The 27,271-nt window shown below is 34.5% G+C and overlaps 6 protein-coding genes across 12 annotated transcripts; 1 reads left to right on the top strand and 5 right to left on the bottom strand.

The window, feature by feature from the left end:
• Window positions 1-2,023: 2,023 nt before the first annotated feature.
• Window positions 2,024-5,761, bottom strand: LOC107425215 (nucleosome assembly protein 1;4). The gene is made up of 12 exons (XM_016035168.4): window positions 5,556-5,761; window positions 5,293-5,336; window positions 4,978-5,073; window positions 4,496-4,588; window positions 4,203-4,290; window positions 4,055-4,116; window positions 3,786-3,970; window positions 3,529-3,706; window positions 3,380-3,423; window positions 2,655-2,850; window positions 2,525-2,542; window positions 2,024-2,372 (listed from the first exon to the last, which is right to left on the bottom strand). Exons 1-12 carry the CDS (start codon window positions 5,620-5,622, stop codon window positions 2,304-2,306), a joined length of 1,140 nt encoding a protein of 379 aa, XP_015890654.3. The 5' UTR covers window positions 5,623-5,761; the 3' UTR covers window positions 2,024-2,303.
• A 334-nt stretch (window positions 5,762-6,095) lies between these two features.
• Window positions 6,096-10,242, bottom strand: LOC107425230 (glyoxylate/succinic semialdehyde reductase 2, chloroplastic). 2 transcript variants are annotated; one of them, XM_016035184.4, is made up of 12 exons: window positions 9,873-10,242; window positions 9,629-9,707; window positions 9,298-9,363; window positions 8,515-8,590; window positions 8,385-8,440; window positions 7,998-8,082; window positions 7,826-7,886; window positions 7,525-7,577; window positions 7,363-7,433; window positions 7,195-7,267; window positions 6,580-6,684; window positions 6,096-6,465 (listed from the first exon to the last, which is right to left on the bottom strand). In XM_016035184.4, exons 1-12 carry the CDS (start codon window positions 10,051-10,053, stop codon window positions 6,307-6,309), a joined length of 1,065 nt encoding a protein of 354 aa, XP_015890670.3. In that variant the 5' UTR covers window positions 10,054-10,242; the 3' UTR covers window positions 6,096-6,306. The 2 variants fall into 2 exon arrangements, with proteins under 2 accessions (XP_015890670.3, XP_015890669.3); XM_016035183.4 differs by having other exon boundaries at window positions 9,629-9,710; window positions 9,873-10,238.
• A 377-nt stretch (window positions 10,243-10,619) lies between these two features.
• On the bottom strand, window positions 10,620-13,243 carry LOC107425209 (heterogeneous nuclear ribonucleoprotein 1). Of its 3 annotated transcripts, none has more exons than XM_060818042.1 (7): window positions 12,735-13,243; window positions 12,563-12,603; window positions 11,822-11,985; window positions 11,573-11,675; window positions 11,316-11,485; window positions 11,160-11,223; window positions 10,620-11,129 (listed from the first exon to the last, which is right to left on the bottom strand). In XM_060818042.1, exons 1-7 carry the CDS (start codon window positions 12,893-12,895, stop codon window positions 10,756-10,758), a joined length of 1,077 nt encoding a protein of 358 aa, XP_060674025.1. In that variant the 5' UTR covers window positions 12,896-13,243; the 3' UTR covers window positions 10,620-10,755. The 3 variants fall into 3 exon arrangements, with proteins under 3 accessions (XP_060674025.1, XP_024931979.3, XP_024931978.3); XM_025076211.3 differs by having other exon boundaries at window positions 10,620-11,223; window positions 12,735-12,939; window positions 13,072-13,237; XM_025076210.3 differs by having other exon boundaries at window positions 10,620-11,223; window positions 12,735-13,239.
• Window positions 13,244-14,057: 814 nt separating this feature from the next.
• On the bottom strand, window positions 14,058-16,060 carry LOC107425256 (chromatin modification-related protein EAF7). Its single transcript, XM_016035213.4, has 2 exons — window positions 15,473-16,060; window positions 14,058-14,723 (listed from the first exon to the last, which is right to left on the bottom strand). Exons 1-2 carry the CDS (start codon window positions 15,909-15,911, stop codon window positions 14,236-14,238), a joined length of 927 nt encoding a protein of 308 aa, XP_015890699.1. The 5' UTR covers window positions 15,912-16,060; the 3' UTR covers window positions 14,058-14,235.
• An 88-nt stretch (window positions 16,061-16,148) lies between these two features.
• LOC107425252 (protein MAIN-LIKE 2) lies at window positions 16,149-19,994 on the top strand. Of its 2 annotated transcripts, XM_048474765.2 has the most exons (7): window positions 16,158-16,302; window positions 16,380-16,964; window positions 17,243-17,340; window positions 17,445-18,083; window positions 18,196-18,363; window positions 18,456-18,869; window positions 18,959-19,994. In XM_048474765.2, exons 3-7 carry the CDS (start codon window positions 17,251-17,253, stop codon window positions 19,175-19,177), a joined length of 1,530 nt encoding a protein of 509 aa, XP_048330722.1. In that variant the 5' UTR covers window positions 16,158-16,302; window positions 16,380-16,964; window positions 17,243-17,250; the 3' UTR covers window positions 19,178-19,994. The 2 variants fall into 2 exon arrangements, with proteins under 2 accessions (XP_015890695.2, XP_048330722.1); XM_016035209.4 differs by lacking the exon at window positions 16,380-16,964 and having other exon boundaries at window positions 16,149-16,302.
• Window positions 19,873-25,942, bottom strand: LOC107425251 (serine/threonine-protein phosphatase 7-like). Of its 3 annotated transcripts, none has more exons than XM_016035208.4 (12): window positions 25,781-25,942; window positions 25,126-25,283; window positions 24,969-25,019; window positions 24,738-24,902; window positions 23,651-24,589; window positions 22,321-22,788; window positions 21,831-21,971; window positions 21,487-21,591; window positions 21,133-21,201; window positions 20,377-20,544; window positions 20,225-20,296; window positions 19,873-20,123 (listed from the first exon to the last, which is right to left on the bottom strand). In XM_016035208.4, exons 1-12 carry the CDS (start codon window positions 25,791-25,793, stop codon window positions 20,073-20,075), a joined length of 2,400 nt encoding a protein of 799 aa, XP_015890694.3. In that variant the 5' UTR covers window positions 25,794-25,942; the 3' UTR covers window positions 19,873-20,072. The 3 variants fall into 3 exon arrangements, with proteins under 3 accessions (XP_015890694.3, XP_015890693.3, XP_024931976.3); XM_016035207.4 differs by having other exon boundaries at window positions 23,651-24,610; window positions 25,781-25,941; XM_025076208.3 differs by lacking the exon at window positions 25,781-25,942 and having other exon boundaries at window positions 23,651-24,610; window positions 24,738-24,898; window positions 25,126-25,199.
• Window positions 25,943-27,271: the final 1,329 nt, after the last annotated feature.

The following is a 27,271-nucleotide window of genomic DNA, read 5'->3' as shown; positions in this document are numbered from 1 at the left end:
TGGATATGATATCTCTCTAAATACTGAAGATATCAATGTTATTGCCAAACACTTGCTGGTTTTGAAATCTTTTTTATTCTTTATTTTTTTTATTTTATCTTTTTTACATTGATTCTAATCTGAAAAATGTTTCTTAAATCAAGGGAAAAAGAAAGAAAAAAGAAAAAGAAAAAAAAGACAATGACAACTGATGGTGCTCATGCTGTTGTGCATTTCGCTGCTCGTGAATGTAGGTGTGCTTAATATGCTATTCAAAAAGTGATGATGATGACCTCCATGAATTGCATTCATGATGATGAGAATATGTATTGAAGAGAAGGAAGGTTTTCGTGTCTTTCCCACCTAGAAATTTCCATTAATCAAGAACTTCACAACCTGTCCCTTTCTCGAAGCACAACCATTAATTAGTAAACAAAAGATTCATCAAGTATAATTAGTTAGTGCTCGGTTTTTTTTTTCTTTAAAAAAAAAATAAATTTTGGTGGGTGAAAACACTTTGAAACTACGCTGAAGGTTTAGAATACACTAAGGGTGCACCCACAACCCAAAAAAAAAAGAAAAAAGAAAAGAAAAAAAAAAAAAAGGAAAAAGACAGAGCATTTGTAGTTTTCATTGTTTGGTTAGAAGGAAATTGTGGAGAAAAAAAAAAAAAAAGCACCCTTACCATGTTAAAGAAGAAGAAACATGCATATGTTCTAGGAGTTCTCATTTTCTTTACATGTATGTTGGAAATTGTTTTTCCCTTTTCTGTTTTGCCTATGAGATATCAAGCTTCAAACATCATCATACAGATTTATTAATTTAATAAATAAATAAATAAAAAGGTTTATGTGCAGTAATGATTTAATCGAATGCATCAACAAGTTCTAGTAGACTAATACCCACCATATGAGCAAGTTTTAGAAGAAAAAGGATTTGCAAACTGTTGTTCAGTGTGCATGATGTTCCATACATTCAAAATTAGTTTGTAGTTTCCAATCAACAAATGTGGTGATTCTTTTTCCCAAAAAGCTCTTAGAAACAACCCGTCTCATCATTTTGGCTTTTATTCTTATTTTTCAACCCATGTTACAGACACATATGGATAAGGGAAAACCCTTTACTTTACTGTTCTTATTTACCTTGCATTGGCTTAACATATATTGCTGATGGGGCATTCTTGTATGCTTTCAATAATGTAACTGAGACTGTCAAATCAATCACAGGGTTGAGTGCAAGGAGGATGAAGAAAGCAATATGAAAGATGGTCCTTCATGGGGATACTATATGTAGACATTAGTTTTTACTTTTTTGCTTTTTTGAGACTATAATATGTTTGTGCAAAGTGCAAACCATCTCTCTAGAAACCTGGCAAGAATTGTCTGGATTCTAGATATTTTCAGTGTGGCACGAAAGAATTATCAATAATTTCTTCAACAACAATGAACATGTACGTCAAAGTGGACAAAGTCATCATTTTATTGCCAACGCAGTCATCATTTTATTGCCAACGCCTTTTGATTTACTCATCTAGAACCAAAATTCTACCCCCCTGACACTTGGGATTTATAACCTATAAGAGCAAGTTAAGCCTAGTCCCTGAAAACCTACCCAACTATTTAATTAGTTTATTTAATTAATAATTATATAAGATTATTATTTTAACTTCTATGACCAAAATTCCAACGGCAAGGATTGAGCTTCATTCAAGGCATCAACTTAAACCCGCCCCTCACCATCTGGAAGGAACAAATGAAGATTTATCTTGTCAAGCTCTATAATTTATTGATGACAATGAAAATCTAATAACAAAAACTACCAGGTGGAAAAAGGACCACTAGTTGTAATAAAAGTCTTTTGTTGATCTGTATTATTATATATTCATTATAAAAAGGTTTCTAAACCTCGCTATCTTGAATAAAATCTTCTTCTTCTTCTTCTTCTTTTTTCCCTTTATAAATGGCGTAAGTCCAGTGGCCAAAGCAATAAAGGCCGTGTAAACTGTAATTTAAAACAGAAAAGAAACACTACATAACACGATGCATTCGCCACATATGATAAGTTTTCATTAAGAGAAACCTAAGTACACAGTTTCACAGGAAAATTCAGCACTCCGCAACCCAATATACCCCAGCAAACTACATGGCTCCTTCAAGGTAAAAAAAGGAGAAAGAAAAAATTATGGATCATGCTGAGATAATTTGCTGCAATGATTTTACCACTCATAATAACAAAGGCTGAATACAAAGACCAAAAACTTTCCACAACCGAAATGACAACTTTACAATCGCTAGCCCCTCTCCTAGGGTGTTTACTATCCGATGCTACTGTTGCTTGCAGTCAGGAGGGCGCTCAACTTGCTGAACTTCCCCAACTCTTGCTCTGCCACTTTTCTGCAGTTTCCCAGAACAATTCATATATATAGAATATTAAAAAAAGATAAGGCACTCACTAAAAATTTTGTGGTACATTTTTTTTTTTTTTTTAAAAAAAGAAAATATATATATATATATATATATATCATAGCATGGTAAATTATCCATACCTTGCGTCCAGCGGATGACTGCAATGATCAACAATAATGATGGAATTAGAACACTGAACAGTCAAAGATTGTTTAAAATGTTTATGCGATATAATAAAAGACCATAGTTCAGATGGAATCTTATTTATACCTTCTTCCTGACCTTTTCCTCCTCTTCTTCATCTTCATCATCATCCTCGTCATCCTCATCTTCATCCTCATCTTCATCCTCATTCTCATCACCATCCTCATTATCTTCTTCTAAATCTTCGAATTCATCCCCATGAACAGCCTCCCCCGTAAACCATGAAACAGCATGAGGAATTATTTTGTCCCGAATTGTTGAACTGCACACAGCACCAGATACATGTCTTTAGAAAACTAAAAACAGAGAAAATAAAACTAAAACTCACAATGCATAATGAAATTCAAGCATTTAGACATCTCAAAAAAAAACAATCATATTAAGTGGGTTTTAGGTAAATTATTTTGCTTTGATTTTCATGTACTATGTAGTATGTTGACAAAATGTTTAAATCAATTTTTAGATATTTACAAATCATTGGGATTCTTCTTGACCACTTATGTTACATCACCAAATTTTTTGGAACAACTCCACATTTAAGTTTTAAGTTGCATTAGTAGTTCATAAGATGCAATAGAAGGATAAAGAATTTCGTTCCTATCAGCAGCCTAGCCACATCCAAAGCAACTGATCAGGATCAAATCACATTCTCACCGTCATTATCATTTTAGAAAAGTATTGCTTTACTGAATTCTGTCACTTAAATGGTGTCATGCCAGAGTGCTTCTCTTACACAAGAAGAAAATTACAAAGATCAGTTCACTCTAGCAAAAGTAAATTAAAGGCTATACCCAATGTCATAGTCCTGTTCCATTTGACTCTGTAGTTCTTCAGCCTGTCAATACATTTATTAGATGGATTAAGAAACTCACTGATATCAATATTAAACTAGCTCATACATAGTAAATTGCATAGGCATCTTAAATGAAGCAAAGCTTACAGTATCTTCATCAATATCGTCATCATCCTCGGGAACCTGAGGGGGGTTAAAGAAGTTGAAGAAGCTATCACAATCTTCAGTTTTAGTGATGGGTTTCACATTTTTTGATCCCTTTCGCGGCTTCTTCTTCAAGAGTTTCTGAGTCAAGATTTTTCCAGGATACCATTCAATCTCAGTCCTACAAGGTATCCCAACATAAGACGAGGTTGTGAAAGTGTATATTTTTTTCTTATTGCAACAACAGAAATTAGACTTACCCAATAGCCTTCTCCAAAATAGGCTCATCATCATCAATCATATGATATGTTTTTGTGAGGACAGAATTTTTGAAGTAAGGATTAGGATCAAAAAAGAACTCCAGCTTGAATCCTTTGGGACTGTCAATTCTACACCATTTGATATCTTTGAGATACTTGAGAGCTCCCTCATCACGCTCTGTTATCTACTCCACGATACAGTAAATCACAGTTCACTATCAATTTGAAAAATGAAGAACAGAAAAGACAACAGTCTAGAATATTCTTACCTCTTCAGCCAGTACATCATTAGTCTTCATTGCAGTAAGCCAAAAGTCAGGCACTCCTTTCTCTGCAGTATAAGATGTAATTAATGCAATGTCAAGATCAAGGGGCAATACACATAATTCAGCAGAGCTTTGACTTCTTAGCAGGTACCTTCAGAAGCTTTATCTTCTTCTTGGTTCACTGTCGTTTCATTTGTAACCCCATCAACTTCAACCACACCGTTGACAATCTCAAATCTCTGTAGTCAATAGTCAAATAAAACAGAAAGGATATTTATGTCAGCCTTGCAAATCAACAGAACAATAAACTCACTTCATAACATCAATTATTTTCTATTCTAAACTATCATGGTGATTTCTCTAAACTGAAAAGCAATTATTTTGCAACAACAATATTTTGTAAATTAAAAAGAAGTAATTGTCTGTCGAATCATATTTACAAACCTTTGTATAAAGAGGTTCATAAAGCTTCTGGTATTTTGCTTCCAATGCAGCTCTCTCCTCGAAAAATTTAGCCTCCAAATCATCATGTTCGGTCTGCCAAAACCCAATGTGCAAGAGTATTCTTCAACTTTACATCTCAACCAAAGATGAAAACAGTTGCCAAACTCCACAGATGATGATCCTCTAATTAATTAATTCCCAGTTCATGAAAATTGAATCAAGCGACTCTTAATATTACTAAGGAATTAAGCAAATTAGGCCCATACGTAACTTAGGCTAAGTTTGAATTTCAAAACAACAGTAGTCCAATATCAAAATAAAAATACAATAAGTCCTAGCTTTCAAAAGGGAAAATCCAGGGAAATAAAAGTAGGGCATAGAAGAGATAAAGTTATTTCCCTAAAAGAGTACACTGTATTCTTCCTTCTGCAACACATCAGCAAATAACATTTAGAATAGCCAAATTTGTAAGAAACCCAAACCTGTATTTCTCTAAGAACCTCAACACGCTTTCTGACATTGGGAGTTAAATTTTCCAATACATCCGAGTGCTGTCCAGCCAAGGTCTGAAGTTTATTCTGCAAAAAGCACACCATAAAACCATATTATTAATACTCATTATAGAATAATAGGATCCCCAACTATGCTGTAAGCAGAATATAAAAGGTACATACAACACTAAGCACTTATTGAACAAAAAGGCTCATACTTTTTTTTTTTTTTTCCCTATGAAATTATTCTCAATCCATCAAGAATAGAAAACCAAAAGGAGTTTACAATCAGTAATTTGAACTTGCCTTCAAAGCATTCACAAGACCAGCACGATCCTCTGCACTAAGAGCTATACACAAAACAAACAAATCACAGTAGGTTAAAATTCCAACTAATTTCCATTTCCAATACCACAACGTTCTATGTGACAAAAACAAAACTTTGACACAGATACAAAGCATACACAACGAGAAGGTATTGTGCTTGATTAAAATATAAGGAAAAAAAAAAAATCAACCCTGGAGAGAGAGAGAGAGAGAGAGAGAGAGAAGGGGTTGGGAAGTATTACCGGCAGCAGCGGCGGGGAGCGAAGAGCCGAGGTCGGGCATATTGAAGTTGTTATCGTTGTTAGACATTGTTTGAGGGGGTGTTTGGTTGACGAGAAAATGCAAAAACCCTAGACAAAGAAACAGAGGGGAAAAAAAAAGAAAAAAAAAAAGGAAGCGAAAGCAAAGTGAGCGAGAGTGTTTGCCTCCCTCTCTCGCTCTCTCTCTCTCTCCCTCCCCCACTCGCGCCTAGCGGGTTAACCAACCTAGGCCCTTCACAAATTTACGTTATTAGACGGAGCGTGGAATACACGGACCAATGGAATGCGGAATCAGTGGGTTCGTCAGTTACTTAATATGGTTTTATTTGTTTTTTAACGTTCTCATTGATTTCTTATCTTTTTGGTTGGTCTCCTTTGGTTAAGATTTTAATGCAGATTTTCTTTCTCTTTTTTACTCATTTATTATTTATTAATTTGTGACTGCTTTTTCTTTATAAAAAAAATTTGAAAAAAAAAACAGCTAGACGACAGCTCTCATTTCTGAAAATAAACAAAAGCATATCACACAATTTATTTATTTATTTTAAAAACAATAATATCTCTTCTAAAGTATTAAAATATATGATTTTATTTATATTGTACAAGAAGATCAAGATCATGAAATTGTAGAGGCTTATTTATTTATTACCCACCATGAATCAATCATATAGAAATATGTGCCACTTAATGAAAATAATTGATTCATTAACATGAATTAACTCCAAGATATGTGTTATTGCTGCAACTTTCCTTTCAATGATTCAATGACTGCTGAAAAATCCTGGTCGCTAAGGCCATGAGATTTTGCTACTTTATATAGTTCATTTGCAGCTGCAGCAATTGGAGTGGGCTGAGAAACAGACTCTGCTAATCCCAGAGCAAGCCTCAAGTCCTGTCACCACCCACATTAACATTAACATTAACATGGTGTAAGATACAACAGCTTGTGAGGATGCATTATGTTTTTTTTTTTTTTTTTTGGCAATTCAAGGAAAAATTCACAAACCTTCTGCTGGTGCTTTAGCGGAAATGCGGTAGGATAAAGGGATTGGATCATTGATGGACCTTTCATCGAGTACATTGGTGCGCTGATCGCACCCTGTGAGACAACCTGAAATACAAAAATTCATAACTGAATCTTTCCTTGTATAATGAGAAAAGCTCAAAAACAAAACAGATGAATCAGTATGAGAAAAATCTTGAACAAAAGTCTCTCCTAGTTGATTTGAGCCTCATCTATCCTAGTTGATTTGAGCTCACTTCTATACTTCAACTTGCTTCTTATGCTTCTTAACATGTTTCCCCCATGTTGTCAGGCCTAGAACTCTTCTTATCTGATTGGTATAAAACAATTGTTCTAGACTTGATATCTAAAGATGGTGACCCTGTATTATGGCTTTATATTCCTATTTTGCAAGCCGTCATCTTAACTGAGTCTCAACTCTTAAGCACCTCAAAATTATGAGGTTGAATATTTTGGCATCCCGTTTAAGCAATTTAAGAAACATAGAGATAACAAATATATACACATTTACATTATAGTCCCACTGAAAGAAAAATAATACTAGCTCATGAAAAGAATGGTATAGTAACATATGAGATGCTCTGGACTGGAGGATACCTCAACTAGTACACTTGGGTCCAGTCCCACTTTCTCACTGAGAAGTAATCCTTCAGAGAATGATGCCATCATACTAGAAATTGGTGACAAGTGTTAAAATGAACAATCAGGATAGTCATCAACACAAGTATGGAAAATAGAAATAAGTAGATTGAAATTTTGCAGCACCTTCCCATAATCATGTTGACAACAAGTTTCATAGCAGCCCCATTTCCAATGTCCCCGAGGTAAAATCTTGACTGGATGAAAGCATAAACATAAGCATCAAGGGAAACTAGTAACAAAAATGCTAGACCGGAGAAAACATCTGCACCAAAGAAGACATAATACCTTCCCCATAATGTCCAAGAGAGGAGCAACCGTATCATAAAGAGATTTATCTCCTGTTAGATTCGATCATGGAATTGAATCCTGTTAGAGTCCCTTAACTCACTAGTTATAAAACAAAGAACTTTAATGGGTAAGAAAAAGATAACTTTGAACAATGGATGAAATAAGATATTTGAATTTAAAGATGTAATGCTTAATAACAAATACAATCTTCTTAGTGCCGCTCATAATGGACACCAAAGCAACCATGTATTCATAATCCTGCAGTACTTTTTTACAAGAAAGCAAAAAGATTGCTTACCTGCAGTAAGAAATATCAATTGCCCATCTTCTGCTGGCTTTTTTGAACCTGAAACTGGAGCCTAAAGGAAAAATACAAAAAGCTTAAACTAGTTATAATTTAAGAACACAGCAACAGCCAAAGTGTCTTGTACTTTAATAACATTAGAAAGATCTAGAAAAGAACTTGTTACCTCCAAAGATAATGCCCCAGTTGCTTTAATACGTCCATAAATCAATTTGGAAGTTTCACCATCAACAGTTGAAACATCCACATACCTGAAGATGTCCAGCATGGGTAACATATGTGCTGTTCAGTGGCTTAGGAATAAAAGGCAAAAGAACTGATACACCAAATGGTGAGGGTGTGTGCATAGAACTGTCAATCAGAAAGCATTTAGACTTTGGTATAAAGGTTAATTCTATGCTTAAAGTTACATAAGGAAACAGATCTTAAAAAGTCATTAGAAAGATTTATTGTTTACATAAGCCTTCTACTTGTGCTGATTGTTAAGGTCACTGACTTGAAACTTGTAATTTTGAAATAAAAATTCCTTCTTGTAGAGAATGTGAGGAAATACCCTTTTCCTGGACTCATACCATTTGCAGCACCATGCTTTCCACAAGCAACATCAACCTGGAATATAGCAGATATAAGTTGCCATACTGGTAGAAATTAGCAAAGAAAACCTTTAATTAAAACATACGCACTGCACTTTCAGGATCAGCAAGCATGGAAAATGTGACATCACAAGATGCGGCTACTTCCTCAGGAAATGATTTATATCTGCAAAATCATCATGATAATTGAGACGTTCCAGAATGAATTGTTTACATTTTACGGCTTTTCAAAATTTTAGATCAAAGCTCCAAGAACCGTCAACATAGAAAATAATCTGGTAAGTAAAATACGGTAAGCAACGTGTATCCATAAATCAAATCTAGACATGGCAATACTATGAGTGATACTGTTAGAGAATATGATATATCTTCTCAGAATTGCTTTTACTAAAATAGCACTAGAAATATAATTCTCAACAAGATAATCTTTATAAAAGATATGCAGCTTATGGACATAAAATGACCACATACAATGATCATAGATTTTTTTCTTTTTAAGGTAAAAATAACAAAATGTGTATCTCAAGATTCAAAGATGCACATATCAGGTGTACGAAATTCCCTTACAATTATTGACTAATTTTTTTTTTTTCAATTTTTCTTTTAGAGACCCATGAACTGACAATGCTAGGATGCACTTAAATGCTGCATGTTTACTTTTCCTGAGCAAGGTCATAATACAAGAATACCATTTATCCAAGTATAGTCAACAAAATCAACAAACCTGACCAAAGGTCCAAAGTTTAAGTATGTCAAAGTGTGAAGCTGAGGCTCTCATAAATCGCTTCAAATCTCATCAAAGTTCAAGCTCTCTAGGACATTAAAAATGTGAAATATAAAATTTTATTTGGAAGCAGTATACCAAGAACTTACTTTGCACCTAAGCTTATGAGGGGCTCACATTTGCTCTTGGTCCTGTTCCAAACAGTCACATCACACCTGCAATGCGCCAAACACGTGTTTAAAGTTCATACTCCCGTTTCCGAAAGGTATCCTTCAAACTACTATGAAACAAAAGTCATTCATTCATAATTAAGTAAACTTTGGTCCAAATAGTTTTTCACCGAACATTTCAAAGACAATCACGTCAGTTCAATCAAATTTTGATACCAAGATCACATATCTCAACGAATTACCAAAATAAAAATCATCAATGCTGTGCTGGTTTTTCTATCAGTAGTAGAAAGTAAAGACCGATTCATACCCAGCTTTTATGAGATTCTGTGCCATTGGAAAGCCCATAATTCCAATACCAAGAAAACCAATTCGTGCTGGCAATTGGTCTTCTGAAAATGTAAGAAATTGTACAAAATGTCACGAGATATACTTTTAACATTTCACGGATGGCAAAGCCCAAGTCCCAAAACCATTAAGAAGCTCTGTACAAACTTTCCAGTCCATGAGCATAAAAAAAAATACAAAATTATCGGGAAACATGACAAAATTACCTTTGATGTTCGCTTGAGAAGTGAAAGCCTTGAAAGGAACAGAAAACGGTTGTCTTGAAGGGAAAGAGGAAATGGGTCTCCCTCTAAATTGGTTAGGAATCTGAGGACAGAAGCTTGAGCACATTGCCATGGCAGTTGATGCTACGTTGTGACTGTAACTGGTCTTGACTAAGGAGGACATGCCCAACAAAAAAATCACGGTTGGTCGTTGTTGTTGAGTTTCAACGGCTGTAAGAAAAGCCCGCAATTCTATGGGAGTCCGGTTGTTTGGATAGACACATAAGTGGAGAGACCAATATTTTGGACACGGTATCAGACTTGACCGATACAATGCTATTCTCACACCGGACAAGTCTAATCCCAATTTGGAACTCCATTTGCTCACTTTATTGGCAGGTTTCTTTGATTTTTTTTTTTTTTTTTCAAATCACTCGACAGATTATGTTATTTTCCACTTTGATGTTGAATTTATTTACAGATTTAAAGACTAAAATGTTTTCCTATTTCACTCCCGAAAAATATATAAAGATGATTTAAAGATTAATATATGATATGGATTATACAACAGAACCCAAAGTTCATTTAGGAATATTTTTTTATTCATCTCCGATCCCAAATTTGCCCCGTTTTAATACAATGAACTTTAGCAGTTACATAATGTGTTGGTAACACATCTTGAAAAGGAAGACTTATAAGACCAAGTAAAGCAAATTCAATAATTAAAGCTTCTTTTTCTTCTTCTTCTTCTTCTTTTTTTTTTTTTTTTTTTTTCTTTACAATTTAGAGAAATTCTAAGCAATACACATCTACTGAAAGGTGGGTATTTTCCAAGAGAGTAACCTAGAAGCTGACACTGAAGTATGAAAGTCAACAAAGATTTTCCTCACTTAAGGTAAGGATGATATCTTCCATTCATATAAACATCGCTCCTATCGTATCCTTTACCAGTATCAAAACCGCCATTGCCAGCACCACTATTATGGTCAACAAAACCATTTCCATACCCTCTACCGTTATTGCCACCATATGCAGTCACTCCAATGTAACCACCAGGAATGCCATAACCATTGCCTCCGAAACCAGCACTGCCATACATGGTTCCTCCATATCCAAATCCATATGGATATCCACCATAAAAACCAACATAGCTGCCACCGTAGTCTCCCACATAATTGCCATAAACGTCATAGGCACTGTACCCATCATAGCCCCTTCCCATTTTTCCATTATACCAATTTCCAGAATTATAACCACCATATCTACCTGCAGCACTATCAAAACCACCATGAGACTTAACAGCATTGCCATTGTAATCACCACCCTTTCTAGGCTCAGCCCTTTTTATTTCCACCTACAAATAATTTAAAGTGCACGGTTATAAACTTTTCAGAGTTAAAAAGCATACCGGGATAAAGTTCATTTTTCTTTGGACTTTTGGCATACCTGTTTGCCTCCTAGTTCATGAATTTTTCCCTCCAAAAATATTTTTTCAACAGCATCTTCATTTTCGAATGTAATAAACCCAAATCCTCTAGAACGCCCAGTTTTATAGTCTAGCATGATCTGATAATCAACAATGCTACCATATAAAGAGAAATATTCCCTCAATTCATCTGCAATGTTTTATCAATAGTCAAAAGGAGAAAACTATTTAATAGCCTTATAACATAAAATCAAAAGGGAAGGTTCCACCACAACACCATTGGTCAAAGATGCTGGTAAGCCACCAACAAAGATTTTCTTTGTCTTTATTATGCCCCTAACCTCCATATCCTCCCTGGGGACAGTCCTCTTCACTTCCACCTGATAAAAGAATATAATTATTACCATACTAGGTGCTTAGATATTACCATACTAGGTGCTTAGACAGACAAAGGCACTGATATCCATATTGGAAATTTGGCAAAATTTGGTTATGTTACAATTAAGTATTTAAGCAGAAATTTTACCGCTCGACTGTCTAAGACATGGTCTTCTTCCAAAACCTTATCAGCAACTGCAGGATCAGCAAATGTCACAAATCCAAAACCCCTTGGCCTCCCAGAATGTTTGTCAATCATTATAACAGAATCAATTATCTCTCCATACTTGCTGAAGTAATCAGCAAAGCTTTCTGCAAACAAAATCACCATAAAGTCAGATGAACAGTGGAAATGAATTTAAGCAAGAAAATAAAACATTAGGATCTCTTCTTAGATAAATTACCACCTTGGGTGGTTTTTAAAAAATACAAATTTACAAGGAAGTGATTCAGCCCTTTCCAGACCTAACCTATTTAATTCAAAAATTTACAGAACACTAGACCAACTGACACTTGAAAAGACAAGATGCATATTATAGAACTGGTCTTACAAACAAGCAGCTATATTACTAGTCGCGATGATTCACATAACAAATTGAGAATACAGTAATAAGCATACATGACAACCCTTGTTGATATTTCCCACCAAATTATTTTAACATCCACAACCATGAATCTACGATAACCACGAGAAATAGTCATATCCCATTACAGAAACAAATCCTTCTATTTATAGAGGCTGTTAATTCAAGTAGTGCAATTCATGAGCTGAATAAGAGCAAAACATAAAACATGCCCATCTGCAAACCCAAAAAAAAAGAAAAAAGAAAACTCTGTTTTCCACTAATTTCAAGTCAACGTTATGATTATCAAAATCTTAACCATGTACCTTCAGTAGTCTCCCAAGCAACCCCTCCAACGAAAAGTTTTCTACCATATAAAACCAAAATAAATATATAAATAAAATCCAATATTTCAATACCAGAAATTCAAAAAACTGCCTTGCTCTGTTCTAAAACCAGATAATCTAAAATTTTTAAATAAAAAAAATGCTAACTTACCCTGAAGCTGAATCACGGTGACCACCAATTGAATCCCTCATTGCGAAACCAAGCCCTGAATCATGTTGCTGCTCTCTCTGTTCAAATTCCTTGTGAAATTCTTGGTCATTGTAATGCATTGTATCATCTCCATATTGACCCTGTTCTGAAAAACCATCCATTGGCCTCAAAGATGTTTCCTTTCCAGCTTTTAAGACCACTATACCTGCGAATGAATAAATATTGAGTGCATGACAAGCCCTACAGCCCTACTTTGTATTTCTGACACATCTTTGAGCCCTAAAAATAGCACTTTGATAAACCCTAAGTTACAATATTTAATTTTGGGGGAAATTACCTTTTTTGGTGGGAACGGGAAGGGAATGGATACACGAATTTAATTTAATTTTGATATACTTGTGCTTTCAGAAACCCTAGCGCGAGAACCGGATGTGAATTTGAAATTTCAATCTTTAGCATTTTGAGATTTTTTGCGTAAGCCGAAGTTACCCATTTAAACGATATGTCGTTCTTGAAGCTTTTCTTATCCTTTCCCTAATATTTTTATTATTATTATTATTAAAATCCAACTGTAAATTTGGTAGGATAAGAGAAATCCAAAATCCAAAATTATTTTTAAACTCACAAATAGAAAATGATAAAGCTCCAAAATCTCATTTCTTTTCCCGTTGCATTATCATAAAAACAAAACATCTTTTGTATTCGTAAGTTTAAATAAAGAATATATATGTTTTTTTTTTTTTTTATGTGTATCTTAAAGGGGGAAAAAAAATTTAAACCAATTAATATTTATAATGCGAAATTGAAAATTTTATTTTATATTTAAAGTTTGAAATTCATTAGAAAAATAAGATATTTTAAAAATTTAAATCCTTACGTTTGTTTATAGAAACATAAAAATTTCTAATATACAGGCACTTAGTTACCATTTTCAACTCTTTTTGTTTTCTTGATAACTTTCTAATTAAAGAAAACTAAATTATTTATACTATTCCTACTCGAAATAGTTACTTTCAATTATTGGCAAATACTTTTTGCTTCCTATTACCTGTAAAATCATTTTAAAATACCATATTATTTTGAACTTCAAACAATGTAATTTCCACAACACCAATAATTATAATTCTACACAGCAACTAAATTAGAAGGTTTAGAGTCTATCTTCTTTTTATCATATAGTTCACTGAATAGCATATAAGGAAAAATCAAATTGCAACATATCTTTGGGTATTTTCATGATTTTTCATAAGAGGCCCCTCTCTCCAAGCATGGTCAATTTCTTCCTTTAATTTCTGATGTTGGTGAGGTAGTAAGTTAACATCAAATCAACAAATCCTAATTTCATTTCTTTTTTCATAGTCTTGGAGATAAATGTTCAAAATAACAGAAGTCTATCCAAAACAAGAGGGAAAAAGGGCACAAAATTTATAACATTATACACATAATATGACTTACAAGGCAAAAGAAATAAACTCCGCTACTCATTACACTTCTATTAGAATTAATCATCTAATTCATCATCGTCATCTTCCACAAACTCTTCTTCTTCTTCTTCTTCTTCATCATTAGTTTCTTCTTGGTCCACCTCATCATCACCAACAACAAATCCTCCAAGTGTTTCTTGATCTTCATCTTCATCTGCAACATAAGTTTTCTTCTGTTTAGAAATTTTACTACTTTTTTTATACTTCTGAGGCTCATCACGATCTTTTGATCTAGTAGAATATTTTGGCCTATTAACTTTTTTCATATTCACAACAAGCTCCTTATCATCTTCACTCTCACCGGTCCATTCATCATCATCATCATTTCCTTCATCCTTTCTCTTCTTTCTTTTCCCTGTCGTCCTCACTTTCTTCTCAAACTTCTCATCGTCGCCTTCGCTCTCTTTCCTAGGTTCTTCAAGGAACCAATCCCAGCTCTTCATATTACGGATCTTATGTTTGGGATAGAGGTCGAACTCATGCCCCATCACAACAAAACCAAACTCTGCATTTTTGCAAAAGAAGATATCACAGTCATCAGAAGCATAAAACTGGCCGCTAAAATGTAATTCAACAAAACTATGCCTTTCAAATATTCATCATTTACCAAACAATTTAATTGCCACAAAACCTACAAGTTAGCTTCATCATGGAATAACAAGTTCTTTTAGGAAAAAAAAAAATGGTAAATCAAGTTAAAAGGCAGAATAATATAAATGAAAATGAAGGAAATCTTATGAATTGTGGACCTCTTGTAATCCTGCAGGAGTTTCCCGCCAAAAAGGAAGAAGAAGAAGAAGAAGAAGGATTTCTTCATTCTTAGGAGATGTCAGTCAGCAGTTTTTAAACGTATTTTTCAACAAACTAAATTGAGCAACATTGCCAACATCCCAAAGCAAACAAACCATTCCAAAATGCTTAGCAGTCAATGTTTTTGGGAAGTAAAGGCATGAAATGTGATATCTCATAGACCCAAACAACATTCTCTATGCTATATTTAAATTCAAATAAATTTTTTACCGTTATAGTAAGTGAACTACTTAAAAAACACAGCCCAAAACAACATAAATCACAATTTTAAGGAAACCAATTTCCTTTACATTTACCAAGGCATAGTGTTGAGACAATATTTGAAAGATTCTAAATTATAAGGCAAAAATAAAAATAAAAAAAAAAAAAAAATCATTCTCGTGATCAAAAAAACACAAATCTCAAAACAATAAGATTGAATTTTTATTTAGTTTAGAGACAAACCTTTAACAGGGTCAATGCCGGAAACATCAAAATCCTCAAAACTCTCAGCCAATTCACCTTCAACCGCCAAAGCTCTCGTTTCTCCTTCTTCAACTTCAACTTCATCCCCAACTCCAACTTTTCTCAGAGAAAACCATGTGGGTCTATTTCCAGAAACACAGAACGAATCCCCTGGCACCATCTCACCCTTCTCCAACCTCCTAAAAACCCTAACTTCCCCATCTGTTCTGCTCCTAACCCAAATGGGGTTCTTCCCCAAAACCTCAAATGAAACTCTGGGCTCAGTCTGTGAACCTCCTGCTTCGTCATAAACTTCCAACTCAACGTGGCGACGAGAAACTGTTCGATCGTCGGTGTTGAACCCAAATCCTCTTCCAAACACGACCTTAACACCGTTTGGTATTGCAATTTTTGCCCCGTCTTCGTCCACAATCTCCATAGTCCACACCACACAGTAAAAATTGAGTTACAATAGGTGTTTTTACAGATTTACCCAGTTTTGGGTGTGCACGTGATATGCACGTGTGGATCTTGCTTCCCTAAACCAGACCGAAACCGACACTGTTCTTGCTGTCCTATTCATTGTCGTTGGCCAATTTTCAGAATCGCAACGGTACCGTATTACTGAAGTTTAAGTAAAAATAAAAGAAAAAAAAATAAAAAATTTTTGAGATCTCTGGAGTTTATCCACTGGGCTCTCTACGACCTCCAAAACTGAATCGCATCGGAGCACACGACAACTCCATTGTCGTCGTTTCGAAGGTTTCATCGTCTTGTTCAAGGTCGTTAGACTTCCGATACTTTCCCGAAATTCAGCTCTGCTTTTTCTGGTAAGTGTATTATTTTATTTATTAAGCTGTTATTTTAGGTTATTTTTAGGTTTTATTTATTTATTTTTTCTTTATAGGGTTTTCTGTTTGATTCGTGGGAAAATGTGCGAAATAGCATTCAAGATAAAGATAAAAACTTTTTGACTGAGAAAGTTTTGTTCTTTATGTCAAAAAGTAATTGCACCAGTTGTGGCTCAAATTTTCCCCAATTTTTGGGATCATATTGGGCTTTCAACTTTTATGTTCACTAGCAGACTTGATCTCTGATATGATAATGTTCTGTTTCCAATTTTGATGTCAGTGAGGAAAATTTATTTTTGCTGCCCCTGAATTTTTGTCCAAAGGAATTATTTTTCTTCACTAGCAAAGTGCAAATTATGTTGACAAGGAGAAGAAAATGAAAACCTGGTCTAAGAAGGAAACTTATAGAAAAACAAAAAAATTGCAATTCAGATCTGCTTGAACAGTTCAAGAAATGCTTTCTTTAGGAACAATTTAGAGCTAAAAGGGAGAGTAATCACATTGACAAAATTTAGTGACTTTTATCAATATTCTTAACTATCCGGTCTTGTTGGTAAAAACACACTGATACTTTTTTGAGTGGTTGCATCTGTGTGTTTCAATGCGGCCTAACTCATGCATTCAGAATGCAAGGCAATAAGGTATTTTGTTGGATCCTTTATTGCATATCCTTCGACTTAGTCATCTTAAGCTGAATTACGGTTAACTTGTCTTTGTGGTTCAAGCTAATTAGTCTTCAACCTTAGCCAAGCCACTTAAAGTTTCTATACTTACTACCCTTAAACTCAATACAATTGTTATCCGTTGATTACAGAGAATTTGCGCTGTTATATCTCTTAATGCAAAGCCATTGAGATAATTTGTGGATCTAATTTTTATTTTGTTTTCTTTCCTTTGTATTTTGAATTGCTTTTGTTAGCTGCTCAAATGGCGTCTAACGTAGATCCTGGTCCAGTTGATAAGTCTGTACTTTATGATCAAGATAGCCATGTCTCTTCAGCAGTTTGGGATGGACAGGTTGGATGAGATTTCTGTCTTTATTTATTTTCCTTGTATTTGTAAGAAAATTTTCCAGTATCTGGAAACTATTTATGGTCATAATCTCACTACCACATGTTTAGGAGCGAGGTGTGCTTAGATGTCATGAACACACATCGATGCTTGAGCAGTGGAAGCTCACACCTAAACAAGTTGAGTTGGTTGAGAAGGCTGGTTTTGGATACTTCAGATTGATTCCCACAATTTATCTAGACAATTCACTCATATCAGCACTAGTTGAAAGGTGGAGGAGAGAAACAAATACTTTCCACTTGCCCGTTGGAGAAATGACAATAACCCTTGAAGATGTTGGACTCTTACTTGGGCTACCAATTGATGGAAAACCTGTTATAGGTGTGACATCAAAGACACCAAGCTCAGTTTGTGAAAACCTATTAGGGAAAGTACCAGAGGACCTAAATGGTGGAATGTTGAAGCTAACTTGGTTGAAAGAGTGCTTTTCTAAATGTCCTGAAGATGCACCGATTGAAAAACTTGAGCGCCATACCCGTGCTTACCTCCTATATCTTGTAGGCAGTACAATATTTTCTACAACAACTGGGAACAAAGTATCTGTCATGTATCTTCCATTGTTTGAAAATTTCGATGAAGCTGGAAAATTTGCATGGGGAGCTGCTGCATTGGCATTTCTCTACAGAGCTCTTGGTAACGCCTCCCTCAAATCTCAAAGCACTATTAGTGGCTCTTTGACATTATTGCAGGTAACAGACACATTGTTTTTTTCTTCTTCTCTTTTGCCTCACTCTTTCTCTCTTTTCTGTCTATTTGCTTTCAATTAAAATTTTCCCTTTGATGATGTATTGCTTCCTGTAGTGTTGGAGTTATTATCGCCTGAAGGTTGGCCAACCAAAGATGAATCAAGAGCCGAACCACGGTTCATTTCCCTATGCACTCAGGTGGAAAGGAAGACAAAGTGGATCGAGATCAAACTCTAATATAGTGTCCTACCGCAAGGCATTAGATTCCCTTAAACCTTGTGATGTAAGTCCAAATACATGATTGCTTGACATATATGATTATACATTGATCTGAAGATAACAAATTGTGTATGTTGTTAACAACTGAACATACAGGTTCAATGGCTTCCATATACAGATTTAGACTGTACAGTTATACCGGAAGATATAAAGAATCATTTAAATTTGCGGACATCAAAGACTATGTTAGTATGCTTTGACAAGGCAGAAAGACACCTGCCAGACCGTTGCCTAAGGCAGTTTGGCATGCCCCAACCTATCCCAAAGGATGTCCAGCGATGGGAAAGAAAGATTCGTGCACTTGATCAAGGGGTAGACTTGACGAAGGATGTGCAATCAGAAGCCAAAGGGAAAGTGCAGTCAGAGCTTAGGGAGTGGTTGGAGCGTGAGCTTTATATCATGGTAGGTGAAGATGGTGTTGATGAAAGCAATTACATGGAATGGTATGGGAGAATTACGCGCAAATTTGTGGGAAGACCTGAATCATTGGAGTCTGAGTTTCAGAGGACGGTAAGTCAATATGCATAATCAGTCAACTGATGTTTATAAGTCATTACAAATACATTTTGGGTTATATATCTAGTTACCATTGTTTACAGGTTGCTGCTATGAGAGAAATTGCAAACATAGCAGATTCATTTTCAACTGATAGGATGGATTGTCGAGATAAGAAGTTACTTGACGAAGTGAAGAATGCAGTGAATGAATGTTTAATGGATGTAGTTGGAGAAGCACGAAAGATTAGAAGAAAAGGTTCTTCAAAACGGAAAAGGCTAGATGACTTGAGTAACACGGATGACTTAAATGTAATGCAGTGATGATAGTGAGGCAGGTCAGGTCCATTCTCATGATATTATGCACTTCTTATTCTTTGTAGCAAATGTGTAAGTTGTAAAGAAGTGCTGTCGCTAATTGAAGACATTAATGACAAAAGACTTTTGTCATATTCTAGGTTGCAACACAAGCTTTTGATCATATAAATAACCACCAAAAAAAAAAAAGTTTCAAAAGCAATGCAATTGCTCAAATTAGGATTTTTATCAGTCGGTATCAAAAACTGTTAATTCTGTTTAGGGGGCACGTTGATGAGAAAGTCCAAAATTTAACTGAGTCCAAAATTTAACTGCTTAAGCTGACATTGAAGGTAAAGAGAAAATAGAGGCAGTGTAGCCAAAAAAAGGGAAATGGGAAAAAAATAAGAAGACCAGGCAAGCTGTGAGAATGGCTGCAATGTTGTAGTTTTCTTTTATGGTAATTAATATAAAATTTTACCGACAAAACAGCTGCGGAAGATTGCGTACGCGACAATCTGTTACTTTTTGATTTAAGCCAGCATCGAAGATGGGTCAAAAAGCATATCACAATCACTTGGGATGACAATAGATTTTAATTGTTTAACAAAATTTGATTATTTATACAGCTTCGAATGTTATTTTTTAACAGATAAATAATTCAAGATGTCTAACGCAATCTATCCGGTCAGCATTGTAAAAATCTTTCTAAAAAACCAGACTTTGTTGGAATTGATGACAGTCTTTCTATTGCCTGGTAATTTGCATTCTAATCACATGAACCAAAAATTTTCTATACAAACAAATCTTACTTCGTCGTATTTTTTTTTTATTTTTTTTAAAACAGCACCAATACCAATGATTGTATGTTTGGTAGTTTAATGGCATGTTTTCATGTACACTACACTATCTTCAAGTTCACCTAATTTTGTCGCCTCTGTACAAATGACTCGCAGTTCCCTTTCTCAATCACCTGGTCCAAAAAAGAAAGAAAATAAAAAAAAATAATAATAATAATCTTAATATATAATTGAAAGAGAGATTAAAATGAAAGGAACAGCATCAGCAACTCACTCTTGTCGAAAGCATATGCTTCAGGGCAGCTATAAGCTCCAAGAAGTACTCATATGCAGCCTTGTGAGGCTCCTGCATTCAAACACCTAGAGTATTTTAGATTGATAATAATAAAAGATAGAATGACCAACCCAAAAACAAAATGTTATCACCTGCAAGTTGGAAGACAGAGGCAGTCCTTCCACCACCGGAGCCTTTGGAACTTCGACAACTTGGGTGCCACCTGTATCATCTGTCAATAAAACACTCCACGAAGGGGGATTTGAAATGCCCAATGCCTCAAAGTCAATTCTAGAGCTCATCCCAGCTGGAACTCTCATCTGAGACGAACAGATTGCATCAGTTGCAGATAGCACATGCGTATACAAAAAGCAAATAGATACCCATTAGGATTATTCATGTTCAAAAGACATGCATTTAACAATATTTCATCAAAGTTGTCATTTCCTCTATCAAGTTTACAACTATTGGAGTGCTCTTCACCAAGTTTAGTTGCATATTCACAATAGATTACATATAAGTTTATAACTTGAAATTAGGTGGTCTCTCCCATAAAACAATAAAATATTGGTGTGTGAATGACGCCTGTTTGAATGACCAATTGAAGAAATCAAGTTTCAAGGTTTGGTGTCGACCCTAATCACATGTTTACTTCCAAAACCTAAGAAGTTGAAGCTGGTCCAATAGAATGTTTATAATCTTAATTTTGCAACCTCGCATGTCTTTTCCTTATGTACAACAAAGATTTGGTGAAGTTGGATTATTTTGATTTAACCCAGCAGTAATACAATGTTCAAAGAATGTATAAAATATGTTCAACATAGGAAGAAAAAAAAAGGTTAAAAGCAAATGAAAAAGGAAAATATGTATAAAAAAGCAAACTTTCTTGAGCAAGCAAAACAACTTACCATTGAAGTCCATTCCCGTTCACCGGTATAGGTTACGTCTTCAATATCCACAGCAACAAAAGGATCCACCTGTGAAGTACACATAATTAAATGCTTGTGTTGCACACATGCAGCGTTAACCAGAGTCAAAGGCACAAAACAAGCTTCTGAAGGGACCATCTCTGTGTGATATTTTAACTGTAGAAAGTTTAAATGCATTTCACTGAGCTAGGTGTCAACCCCATAATTTTTTGTTTTTAGTTTCCTTTAATCTAATTTTTTGTCCATAAGATCTTTTCTCCCGTCTCACTTTCTACCCACGACAAAAGCAAAAGAAATGTTTTTGTGTTTTATATGATGAAAACATTTACTTACCTTTGGTCTTTCTACGGCTTTGAATGAGTGGAAAGAAGGATTTTCGAAATGAGGGGGCTTCAATACAGCATATGCTCCATCATTATTATACCTCTTTTCACCAAACTGCATTAAATAAACCAAGTCTAAGATAAATTACAAATCTTTGGTAGGATTAACATCTATTAAATATGAACATTAATTGGTTTCATCGCTATAAAGTGTAGCAAAAGACATAAATTTAGTCTCACGTAAATTTGTACAGGACATAGTAAATTCAGTTGCATAAAGAATTAGCATAGACCTCAGAAATTACTTGAAACAAAGTAATTTAAAAGATGCAAGCTAGAGAAAGGAACCAAAACCTGTGGGTAATCTGGCGCACTAAACAAAGTGTATAGTTTCCCTGATTCTCCAACATGATCTGTGCTGTACCCACATAGCATATCTCCAAAATCATCCTGACCAGCCCTTGCGTCGGGGCCTTCATGTGATCTTATGATCAACTATTATGACAACAAAAAGCAAGGTTAACTTATCATCACAACTCATTAGTTGGTTACTAAGCAGAATAAACCATTCACAATGTCACATAATGGAGAAATCACAAATGACTAAACCAAAATATCATGGACACCTAAACAGAAGTCCTTTGAAAGGCACAATAAAAATAATAAAGCAATATTGACAAACAAATTTCAATATATTAACATAGTGCATAACAATTGCTACATACTTTTATAAGCTATCTGTCCAGATAACTTCATTCAACTCATTATGCAAACAGACAAATGTGCATGCGACAATTATATGTTTCACCGACATATCATTTTGCTATGTTATAAATATTATTACCTTTAACTTGGATTGTTTTAAAAAAGCCTCAGTGCAATCAGGACCCCACCACAAACCCAATCCTTCATCTGCATTCTCTGCTAGACCATCTTCCTTTGATGGATCTGACCACAGTATATCAGTCAATACTACATGCGAACCTCTACTCGGAGCATCTATAAAAGATCTTTTTATTATAGACAAGTCTTCCAATGAACCGAGTTCCAGCTTTTGTGTCCTCTTCCTCTTCGACCTTTGGAAAGAGGCAGAGTGTACACTTCGGAAAGGCCCTCCATGAGTAGTGTATACACAACTTGCTATTACAGAGGCCAAAGGGAGCTCTTTAAAGCATTCCAGGCACTTATTGTAAACATATTCACCTTGATCACCAAATTTGGCCCTGACCTCTTGCTCAAAACCATATCTTGACGTGCAATGTTTGGACTCGTGATTTCCACGTAGTAGACATACTGTAGAAGGCATCAAAACCTAAAATAAAATAAAAACAATTAAAAAAAAAAAAAGAAATTCTAGTTGGAAAATCATAGATGGGATAACCGTAAGTAGACTATCTTCATATAGAAAATAAAACATAATAGGCAAAATTCCTTTTCAGTATTCTCCCCTCCCCCCAAGAAAAAACACCTCTAAGTCAATGGGCAGTTATAAAAGAGATAACTGAATCCCAAAAATAAAAATAATAATAATAATAATAATAATAATAATAATAATAGTAATAGTAATAGTAATTGTAATTGTAATAGTAACAATAGAATAGCAATAGGAATAGGAATAGGCATATGAATAGGAATAACAATAGGAATAGGAATAGGAATAGCAATAGGAATAGGAATACCAATTACCAATCGCAATAGCAATACCAATAGCAACAGCAATAATAGGAATAGGAATAGGAATAGCAATAGTAATAGCAATAGTAATATCAATAGTAATAATAATAGGAATAGGAATAGGAATAGTACCAATAGAAATAGTAATAATAATAGGAATAGGAATAGCAATACCAATTACCAATCGCAATAACAACACCAATAGCAATATCAATAATCGGAATAGGAATAGCAATACCAATTGCAATATCAATAGGAATAGGAATAGCAATAATAGGTATAGGAATAGCAATACCAATAGCAATACCAATAGCAATACCAATAACAATACCAATAGCAAGTACGGTACCAATACCAACAATACCAATACCAATACCAATACTATTAGCATGCCACTTGCCTGGACGAACAGGAACTAGAGAGTATAGAAAGACCAAGATAAAACAGCATAACGACGCAACAAAGGGTACCCGACACAAGTATCACTATCTTCATCTTACCTTCCAAGCCAACAAGACAGTGAAAACCTCCAATCCCCATGCTCCTTTATCTACATAATTTCCATTGAAAACATAAAATTGGTTCTCAGAGGGCAATCCAGCAAGTTTAAAGAGATTGAGTAGATCATGAAACTGTCCATGAATATCACCAACTACAACAACTCTCGAATCTTCTCCGTCACAACCAACTTCCACACAGTTTGGTTCCATGATTAGAATACTTGAAGCAGTATTAATTAATTTATCAACCACATCAAGTGGCATGACAGACGAAAATTCTGATGGTGAGTCCTCCTTTGTGAACTGCTCGAGGGTGGACATCATGTCCTTTACCCACTCTAACGTTATCCTGCCACCGGGAGGCCAGGCAAGAGAGCGCCGAAGGGATGACGGTAACAACAATTGAGCCACCTCATTCTTACAATCTCCATTTTTCAATTCATCTTCTACATCCTGTGGCTCATATTTGACACCTTTTATCTGCGCATTCTCATTGCATGTTTGAGATGCCCCACAAAGCAGGCTGTCTTGCAGCTCATTCTGACCGTCTTCAGTTCTGAACTCAGCCTCCACCACCAGTTGCTCATCCTCAAACATCATCCCTTCTACTTGTCCAATCTGCACTTCATCACGAGCATCTCTTTCCCCACTAGCGAAGCTTTCCTGGAGCTCATTTTGACCATCTGCATTTCTTGAAATAGTATCCACCTCTAGATGTATGTCTCCAAGCATCATCCCTTCTGCCCCTTCAATCTGGACATCCCCATTGACTGTATTTGTTTCTTCACCCACAATGCTTCTGTTATCCTCATTCTGACCATCATTGTGATTTAACTTTGATTCCTCCTCCAGCAGTTCATCTGCAAACGTTATTCTTTGTACTTCTCCAATGTCAACATCTTTGATGCTCATTACCCCATTTTCCTCATTCTCTACAATCTGTAAATCAGTTCCATCAACCTGTAAATTTTTACCGTATCACTTTTGTTCTTTTTTCTTTCTTTCTTTTTTTCCCAAAAAAAAAAAAAAAAAAATGCATGTTGTACTAAAAAAAATAGATAAATGACATTCTGGCTTGCAACCATACCAATTCTCCATGTTCACGATGCTCGGTTGTTGCCACTTTAGCTCGTTTATTAACAATCCCCAATGCAATTTCTTTCATCTGCATTAATGATTGCAATTGCTGGTCATCCAAGCCTTCACAGGACATCCTACTTAGAATGCCAATGACATCCCTGCACGAACCTACCTGCACAACTATCTTCAATCAGACAAACAATACCATCCAAAATAACAATGACAACACATTACTTACCATCTTCTCGATACTCGAGGACAATGCCCTTTTCACATCACTCTTAGTAACCTGTAAAAAGAATAATCAAAACAATCACAAGAGTAATCCACCTGATACAACCCAAAAAAATAAAGTGAAACTATAAGTTCCCACATGCTGTACTCTCTCCCTTTACCTTTTCAACTCGGTTATGGACAACTCCACGAGCTATTTCCCTCATCATCACGAGTGATTGCACTCGTTGATCATCTAGATTTACAAATGACATTGAGTTTATGCTATCCATAATCTTTTTACATTCATTTTTCATCCTCTCTTTTCGACGGTCCATATCTGCATCCCAATAGTGCAATCCATTAAGCCAAAAACCAGGACATATACACATTGCTCGTCAAAGAATATATGAAATTCAGGCAAAAAATGCTTCCAAAAAAAAAAAAAAAAAACATTGCATTTCAGCTGAAATATAAATTTCCAATAAGCCTCGAATTCATTCCACACACAAACCACTCCAATTTTCCTTTTGTTTCTAAATTTTTCATCCTTCAGACCACTCCTTTAGCTACTAAAATTCCATTTCTTCTCTGTAACAACAAGTCCCAAAAACTGGTTTTTTTTTTTTTTAATAAATACAGAATTATAATTCAAAATCATATGGGACTGTATTATGATAATGAAATCGAAAAAAAAGGATAAAAATTATTAAAAGAAAAAAGAAAAGAAAAATCGAACATAGCAGTCGAAAATCAAAGTAAAGAGAAAAAGAAAATTGAAATTTTGTTGATGCGAAAAAATGGCGGAAAAAAGAGTGAATTGCAGTGAGCCCTAACCTTCCCCTGGCATGGCGTGAGCGGGAGATGAAGAGTTTTTAACAATTTTGGGATTTGGGTGACACACTCACACAGGCTTTGCTGGTACACTCTCCCCCCAACCCAACGCCTCGACGGACCTAAAATCCTTTGCTCTTCGAGGAAGCCACTGCGAAACGATGTCGTTCAATGGATTGAACAGAAAAAGTAAAAATAAAATAATATATACAAAGAGGTTGATTCATGGGCCTCAAAATGGTTCTGGATCATTTCGATGGGCTTGTGTAGTTAACAATTTACCCAATTTAGGTCCATTTGGGTCATATTTTTAGTTTGCGGGAAATTTTTTTTTTTTTTCCATTTTTTGTTTTTAGTATTTAAAAAGTGTTCAAATTTTCAACCTTTTTTTGGAAAAGAAATTTCCATATCTTTAATAAGTCACTAAAGTAAAACAATATGTTTAGTAAAAGTCATAATAATCTAATAAACATTTTTGTTTATTGATGTGGTGTTGTTTTTTCTAACAAAATAGGTAGTTACATAAATGGAATAAAACTATCAATTGAATAATGTTACTAAGGAGAGTGGTAATAATACATAAACTAAAAAAATACAAGAGAAAAAAAAAGAAACATGGATGGAGACTACTAAATAGATGTTTGATTGTCACATTAAGGTTTGAAATTTAATTGGCTTGAATATGAATATGATTATGATATTCAACTACCACCTTCCACTGCCCACTTTAATTTATTTTCAACTAACAAATTCAGCCACTCATTCATTGGCAGCTTCTTTTTCTTCTATTAATTTTAATAGCTTTATGTTGTTAAATTAGATCCATTCATTAATATATATAATTTGTTATGGTGAGATAACATATTGTTTGATTTTTTTTTTTTCAAGCAACATATTGTTTAACGACATATACAAATTAAAACTTACAAATGCTTACACCATGAAAATATAACACACACACACACACACACGTATATATATATATATATATATATATAAATAATATTTTAATACTTGAAAATTATAAGCGTTTGCAAAAACAAAAAACAATAAATAAATAAATAAATGATTATACACACACCACTCAAACTCAAACCCATTGTTTTTGTTGTCAAACTGGTCAACATTTTAAACACCATATATCCATTTTTGTATGATTTTTATATATAATTATTTTGATTTATATCTTATCGAAATTCTGTAAAAACCAGAATGTATACAACAGTAGCAGTAGAATTAATCTATACATCTGTTAGAATTAATCTATACATCTGTTTGATATAATTTTTTTTTTCCATCCAAAAGCGCAAGAATAATTTAAAATATATTTAATAACGGTCGACAAATATTTATTTGTAAAAAAAAAAAAATTTAAATTGTTTTTAAAAAATTAAAAATTTAAGTTTTTTTTTAGAAAAAAATTTATTTGTTAACTTATATGAAAAATCCAAAAATCTAAAACCAAATACATATTAACTTTTTTAACAAAAATTA

The sequence above is a fragment of the Ziziphus jujuba genome, chromosome 1 (genome assembly GCF_031755915.1).
Source record: "Ziziphus jujuba cultivar Dongzao chromosome 1, ASM3175591v1".
Lineage (NCBI taxonomy): Eukaryota > Viridiplantae > Streptophyta > Magnoliopsida > Rosales > Rhamnaceae > Ziziphus > Ziziphus jujuba.
This window is presented reverse-complemented; position numbering and strand designations above follow the sequence as displayed.